We start from the raw sequence: 8,198 nt of genomic DNA on the forward strand, positions 1-8,198 counted from the left end.
GGCGGGCGACGGACGACCTTCGTCCGGTTGTTACATTTTTCCCAGTGTCCGTGATTTGAATTTTGAATTCGGAAAGTTGGCAATTGTTCATGAAATAATGCAGAAGTGAAACCATGCAAATGGTGCATGAAACAGTGTAAATGCCAACAGTCATAATTTTTGAAAATGTATTGTTTCACCAAGGATCGCTACCTTTGAAACAATATTAACATGGCCTATAAAAGGATGATTCCGGATTCAAAAATCACATCACAAAAACCGAAATTCCTCTAAATAATTCTAGAGCATTCTTCGCTGCATTCGAGTTTTCACCGGTCTTGCGCAAACTCGATAAGGCTGAATTATCCTGGGTATTCCTGCATCAAAACTCTAAGACATTAGAGAGTGCTTGAAATACTATAAGGAAAGTGATTCCATTCACGATTCCAACCTCGGTCCATTCGATTGAAACTGATATTTTTCTAACAATCTTATAGTATCTAAAATCATGGCCACTGACGCTTCTGTTTCAAGCATCAAACTGATGAACCAGGACCTTGTGAAACTTGATCATTTTGATGGAACAAACTATACCCGTTGGCAAGACAAAATGACATTTCTCCTGACTACTCTGAAAATTCAATATGTCTTGGATCATGATTTGGAGGAAATTCTAGAACCAATTGTGGATGACACCGATAAAAGGAGAGAAAGAAACGTAAGGAAGATGAATTGCTATGATGTGGACATATTCTGAACACATTATCCGATCTTATCTATGATCTCTGATCGGTAAAATAGCAAGTGTACTATTTTGCCTCTGTAGTAATAATAGAGAAATTCCCCGAATGTCGATCTCAAGGACTGCGTAGTAATATCGAGTTCAAATTATAGATCAATTAAACAAAAACTAATATTGGGGTTTTGTTTGCAAATTGTCACTTAAACAATAATTAAAATAAGCAGAAAAGTAAATTGGCTTTTTGACAAATATGAGTATTATGCTAGGGGTATAGTGTGTGATTGTTCCTGTGATAACCTTGGATTTAGATCTCTTCAACAAGTTCATAACCTTTAATTACCGCCCTTTAGATTATTTTCCCCTAAGTCCTTAGTGGGAAAACCTTTGAACATTCATCCTAACTCCTAAGTCCTTAGAGAATTATGATGAAATCAAGTCTTTATGTTATCAAGAGTTAACCGGTAACTATAGGGTATCCCTAGTCCTAGGTGATATCTACTATAGTCTAATCGTACAAAAACCTTAACAATCGCTGTCCAGCTGGTTGTTAACCGTAAATCAATCTTGTTGGTCCGACAAAGAAAGCATAAAAACCTTGTACAATTAAATTAAATAAGAAAACAATCTATTGATGAACTCAGGAATTCAAAATCATTACAGAATCAAATCAGGGACACCCTCTAGCATTAGGATTTAGTTACTCATATTGTTCAAAGAAAACAAATTATAAAATAGATACATTACAAGAATTGAGATGAAAGTTGATCTTCAATCGCTTCCGTTCATGAAGACCTTCTTCTCTCCCAAACCCTTGTTTTCTCCAATCTTCAATCGTGTCTTCTCCTAGCCAAAAAGTCCCCTCTCTCTTGCCCTAAAGTTGTTTTTATAATCAATCTTCCATTCCGGTTGAAACCAAATGTCAAGAATACCCTTAATGATCCCATTTGAGTAAGGAAGCTTATAAACACATATTCAGCCCGCGCTCATCAACACGGGCGCCCGTGTTGATCCTCTGACTTTGGTTCAAACTCGCATTTCCAGCGACATTTCAACACGGGTGGCCGTGTTGATTAACACGGTCCGTGTGAGACCTTAACTTCATAATTTGGCTTTGTGTTCTTCATCAAAGTTGTAGCCCTTTTCGTTAGCGAAATTTTGCCACCGGAACCGCGTCAATCGGAGTTACGAAGCTCTAGTTATGATCAAAATACTACACACCTGTCACGATGAGAAACATGCTGAAAATTTCCAGATCTCACACTTGCTAACACGAGTCGTGTCAGCCCCGTGACTTTCATCTCTTTTGCATTTTCTTGGCCACGCTTCATCCTAACACGGCCAGTTTCAGGTGACACAGGTGGTCGTGTCAGACCTCATGTAGCTTGACTTTTCACTTCCTTCGAAACTCCCCTTTTTGTACTTTTTGACATTGATTTGTCTCGATTTATTCCTTTAAGCCTGCAAACAGTAAAATACACAACCAAAGCATAAAATGTAGAATAAAGAAATAAAACACTCAATAACATAACCTAAACATACTTAAAAACAACGGTAAATATATGTGTGAAAACCACTGTTCAAACTCCCCCAAACTTAAACCGTTGCTTGACCTCAAGCGACAATTACAAAAGTTAATGACCCTCAAAGCACACGGTGTTCATACGTGAGATATCCATCTGTATTGATCAAGAAACAGTTGGTTCGGCATTCACATGACGCGACGAGTTTTGTTACCACATTAAACCTCGAGCTCCCGTTTCGGATACCTCTCCAACTATGCTTTGCACTTAAGTCTCTTTCCGATTTTCCTCCTCTTTCATTCGGACAATCATATTAAGGCACTGCATCTCTTATAATACTCATTACCTCCATGAGACGAATCAAGGCTTCTTATTTTCTTTTCGTGGCACCAAACTAGCAGCATTCGCTACTTTTTATTACCGATGAAATTTTCAAACTTTGCAGTTATATATTGTCCTTTTGGACGACGTTTGGGGATCAATCTCCTTTGGGCTGAATAACCGGGTGAGGGTTACCCAACTTAGCGAGCCGATTGCCTTTTACCGCCTTTTCATCATTTGGTGCCAACTTTATATCTCTTTTTTTTTCTCAACCAGTCACCATGCAAGTGAATCTGAATTATGCCCGACTGTATCAATAAACTACTCGAGAAGTACTTCTCAGGAGACAAGTACTATGGTGCAAATCTACACGTTAAACTCATATTTCTTTTAGGGAACCAAGGGTGTTTAAACAAACTTCTTCTTGTCACATTATTCCGCACTTCCTGTCCTCAAACAAACATCGCTTCATCTCTATATACTATTCCCGATCGCTCTTTAGGATCAAAACTTCTTCAACAAAAATTAAAATTTCGGTCAAAATTTGGGCAGAATTCACTTTATGGTTTCACATCATACCAATAACATAAAAATAACATAAAAATAAAATGCAAAGAGAAGAGCCTCCCCCAAACTTGAACTAAACATTGGCCTCAATGTTTCAGAACGAGCCTGAGAGAGGTGACTCACAGAGGGTAATGCACTCTAATAATCACTTCCAAGCTTTCACCAGAGACGTCCTCTTTTATTTCCTCAAAATAACAAAAACAAACAGAAAAATTAATTATTAAAACCGTGGGTTGCCTCCCACGAAGCGCTTCGTTTAACGTCGCATGGCTCGACGATCCATTCCCCTTGTTAGGGTGGCATATATGACACAAAGAACACATCATCTTTTTTCTTTCTTTTGTTTGGTAGCAATCCCATGAACTTAAAGTACCGATGATGTTGCTCCCAAATCCTTTTCAGCTTGATTTTATTGAACAAGGCATAAATGTCTTCCAATACTTTGTCAATTTCTTGTCTTTCACCTGCCTTGTTGTAAAAATAGTTTTTGGGGATACTCTTTTGTTGAAAATTTTCTTGTTGGATGTCCACATCTTCACAAATTGTTAAATTTGTGGTTTTATCCAAAACTCGATCATCTTCAAGTTTCCTTATTTCTTCTTCCCCATATTTCTTTTTTACCTCAAATTCTTCTATTCTTACTGCATCCTCTTCATCTGATGTTAAGCATTTTTCTTCTGGATCCACATACTTTTCTTCCAACTGTAACTTTATCCAAATAAACCTATCTGGATAAAAGTTAGCTTCCTTACATTCATTCATAAGGATTCTTACCTCCCTCTTATATGCTTTGAAAATTTTAGTCGCCTCTTCCAAGGTGACTCCTGAATCAGGCGACCAACATGCAGGAGATACAGGTGGCAATGTATCAAAACAATACATAGCTACAAAACTCAGACAATTTGTTAGTAGCAAAGTATAGAAGAATTCATGAAGCAAAAATAATCAACCTTTTTTTTTTCTTTTCTTTTTTATAATAAAATCAAATTCAAATAAACAAAAACTTAAAACAAAATTTTAGCTGACGAGCAACAAAATTTCAATTGAACTAAAATTAAAACTCTATATTTTGGCAGTCCCCGGCAACGGCGCCAAAAACTTGATCGGTAAAATAGCAAGTGTACTATTTTGCCTCTGTAGTAATAATAGGGAAATTCCCCGAATGTCGATCTCAAGGACAGCGTAGTAATATCGAGTTCAAATTATAGATCAATTAAACAAAAACTAATATTGGGGTTTTGTTTGCAAATTGTCACTAAACAATAATTAAAATAAGCAGAAAAGTAAATTGGCTTTTTGACAAATATGAGTATTATGCTAGGGGTATAGTGTGTGATTGTTCCTGTGATAACCTTGGATTTAGATCTCTTCAACAAGTTCATAACCTTTAATTACCGCCCTTTAGATTATTTTCCCCTAAGTCCTTAGTGGGAAAACCTTTGAACATTCATCCTAACTCCTAAGTCCTTAGAGAATTATGATGAAATCAAGTCTTTATGTTATCAAGAGTTAACCGGTAACTATAGGGTATCCCTAGTCCTAGGTGATATCTACTATAGTCTAATCGTACAAAAACCTTAACAATCGCTGTCCAGCTGGTTGTTAACCGTAAATCAATCTTGTTGGTCCGACAAAGAAAGCATAAAAACCTTGTACAATTAAATTAAATAAGAAAACAATCTATTGATGAACTCAGGAATTCAAAATCATTACAGAATCAAATCAGGGACACCCCCTAGCATTAGGATTTAGTTACTCATATTTTTCAAAGAAAACAAATTATAAAATAGATACATTACAAGAATTGAGATGAAAGTTGATCTTCAATCGCTTCCGTTCATGAAGACCTTCTTCTCTCCCAAACCCTTGTTTTATCCAATCTTCAATCGTGTCTTCTCCTAGCCAAAAAGTCCCCTCTCTCTTGCCCTAAAGTTGTTTTTATAATCAATCTTCCATTCCGGTTGAAACCAAATGCCAAGAATACCCTTAATGATCCCATTTGAGTAAGGAAGCTTATAAACACATATTCAGCCCGCGCTCATCAACACGGGCCGTGTTCCTGCACACGGGCGCCTGTGTTGATCCTTTGACTTTGGTTCAAACTCGCATTTCCAGCGACATTTCAACACGGGTGGCCGTGTTGATTAACACGGTCCGTGTGAGACCTTAACTTCATAATTTGGCTTTGTGTTCTTCATCAAAGTTGTAGCCCTTTTCGTTAGCGAAATTTTGCCACCGGAACCGCGTCAATCGGAGTTACGAAGCTCTAGTTATGATCAAAATACTACACACCTGTCACGATGAGAAACATGTTGAAAATTTCCAGATCTCACACTTGCTAACACGAGTCGTGTCAGCCCCGTGACTTTCATCTCTTTTGCATTTTCTTGGCCACGCTTCATCCTAACACGGCCAGTTTCAGGTGACACAGGTGGTCGTGTCAGACCTCATGTAGCTTGACTTTTCACTTCCTTCGAAACTCCCCTTTTTGTACTTTTTGACATTGATTTGTCTCGATTTATTCCTTTAAGCCTGCAAACAGTAAAATACACAACCAAAGCATAAAATGTAGAATAAAGAAATAAAACACTCAATAACATAACCTAAACATACTTAAAAACAAACGGTAAATATATGTGTGAAAACCACTGATCAATCTCTACACTAATACTGCATCTGCAAAGGAAATCTGGAAAGCGCTTGAACTCAAATTTAAGGCCGAAGATGAAGGTACGAAAAGGTTCTTAATATCTAAATACTTTGATTTTAAAATCTTGGATTCCACGCCTATTATTGCACAAGTACACGAGTTACAGGTTCTCGTGAACAAAATAAAAGCCGTGAAAATTGATGTCCCTAAAGCTTTCCAAGTCGGTGCAATCATAGCAAAATTGCCACCTTCATGGAATGGATACAGAAAGAAATTGCTACATAGTTCTGAGGATTTCTCGTTGGAGAAACTTCAGAAACACCTTCGAATCGAGGAAGAAATGAAAGATCATGAAAAGATCGAGTCCGCTGGATTTGCAAAGGCAAATACTGTTGCTGCAAAGGGAAAGAAAAAATATGATGGCACAAAAAACCATCTTGGTCCAAAGAAAGAATATAACAGGTTCAAAAACCTCTGGCGGACAAAAAGGCACTAAAAATGGATGTTAGGCATGTGGCAAACCCGAACATTATGCTCGAGATTGCAGGCACAACAAGCCCAAAATTGAGGTTAATGCTGTTCATGTTAATGACGACATAATTGCTACTGTAAGCGAAATTATGGCCATCAAAAGAAAAGTCCAAGGATGGTGGTATGACACATGTGCAACTGTACATGTATCTTGTGATAAAGCGGAATTCAAAATCTATATCGAAGTCAATGATGGACAGGTAGTGCAAATGGGCAATGAAGTGCGATCAAGAGTTGTTGGAACAGGATCCGTCGAACTCAACTTCACCTCTGGAAAGAAAGTCACTCTTGTCAATGTCCTTCATGTTCCCGACATGAATAGAAACCTTGTTAGTGGGGACTTGTTATTAAGTCTGTATATGAATCGGACAAATTAATATTGACCCGTAATGGTATATTTGTAGGAAAAGGATATTCCGCTAAAGGAATGATCAAACTTTGTACTACCGACAATATTATTAATAAAATTTCTAATTCTGCTTATATGCTTGAATCTATTTCATTATGGCACTCTAGATTAGCACATATTGGTATTAGTACTATGAATATACTAATTAAATCTTGATTGATATCATGTAACATTCATGATTTCGAAAAATGCGAAATATGTGTTAAATCAAAAATGGTAAAGAAACCTTTCAAAAATGTTGAAAGAAAAACAAATGTTCTTGACCTTGTGCACTCTGATTTGTGTGAATTCAATGGAATGTTAACCCGGGGGGAAACCGTTATTTTATAACGTTTATCGATGACTGTTCTAGGTTCACACATGTAAACCTCTTAAGGCATAAAGATGATGCTTTTAATGCCTTTAAAACATATAAAGCAGAAGTGGAAAATCAATTAAGTACTACCATAAAAGTACTTAGAAGTGTTAGAGGCGGTGAGTATTTTTCAGCAGAATTTGATGCATATTGTGAAGAATATGGCATAATACACGAATGTTCTGCGCCTCGCACACCACAAAAAAATGGCATGGCCGAAAGAAAAAATAGAACATATCAAGAAATGATTAATGTTATGTTAATGCATTCAGAATTGCCATTTAATTTGTGGGGTGACTGGAATTTCTCCGTATGAAAAATAGAAAGGAAGATCACCAAATATTGATTATTTTAGAGTGTGGGGGTGTGTAGCATATTACAAAAATATGGATCCCAAAAGAACAAAATTAGATCCTCGAGGGATCAGATGTGCTTTCATAGGATATGCACCAAATAGCAAAGCATATAGACTTTTAAATTTAGAGTCTAATGTAATTGTCGAATCCCAAGATTTGGAATTCTTCGAAAATCTTATCACAAATCATAAGGAACTAGAGAATCCCATGATCAAAGAATCTCGTGACAATGATTCGACACGGATTATTGAAACACAACCCGAACCAAAAAGAAGCAAAAGGGCACGTAAAAATAAGGGTCTAGGACCAGATGAAATTGATTCTCAACTTATTTCCGTTTATCTAGTTGAAGGAAATAACAAGAATGATGTTTATAAAATTCCTATTATTCTTCAAATTGAAGATGATCCTCAAACATATAAAGAAGCAGTGACTTCTAGGGACGCTTCTTTTTGGAAGGATGCTATCCAAGATGAAATGGATTCAATTATGTCAAACCACACTTGGGAACTAGTTGATCTTCCGAGGGGATCAAGACCCATTGGATGCAAATGGATGTTTAGGAAGAAGTATCACAACAATGGTACATTAAAAACCTACAAGGCCAGACTAGTTGCAAAAGGATTTAGACAAAAGGAAGGTATTGATTATTTTGATACATATGCACCAGTAGCAAAAACTACGACGATTAGAATATTGTTTGCACTAGCTTCCTTGAACAACCTTATTGTACATCAAATGGACGTTAAAACAGCATTCCTAAATGGC

The 8,198-nt window shown here is 36.8% G+C and overlaps 1 protein-coding gene across 1 annotated transcript; it reads left to right on the forward strand.

Moving 5' to 3' along the window:
- The first annotated feature begins 487 nt into the window (after nucleotides 1-487).
- LOC131628179 (uncharacterized) lies at nucleotides 488-6,687 on the forward strand. Its single transcript, XM_058899048.1, has 3 exons — nucleotides 488-697; nucleotides 5,814-6,241; nucleotides 6,327-6,687. Exons 1-3 carry the CDS (start codon nucleotides 488-490, stop codon nucleotides 6,685-6,687), a joined length of 999 nt encoding a protein of 332 aa, XP_058755031.1.
- Nucleotides 6,688-8,198: the final 1,511 nt, after the last annotated feature.

Source organism: Vicia villosa, unplaced genomic scaffold (genome assembly GCF_029867415.1).
Source record: "Vicia villosa cultivar HV-30 ecotype Madison, WI unplaced genomic scaffold, Vvil1.0 ctg.000428F_1_1, whole genome shotgun sequence".
Lineage (NCBI taxonomy): Eukaryota > Viridiplantae > Streptophyta > Magnoliopsida > Fabales > Fabaceae > Vicia > Vicia villosa.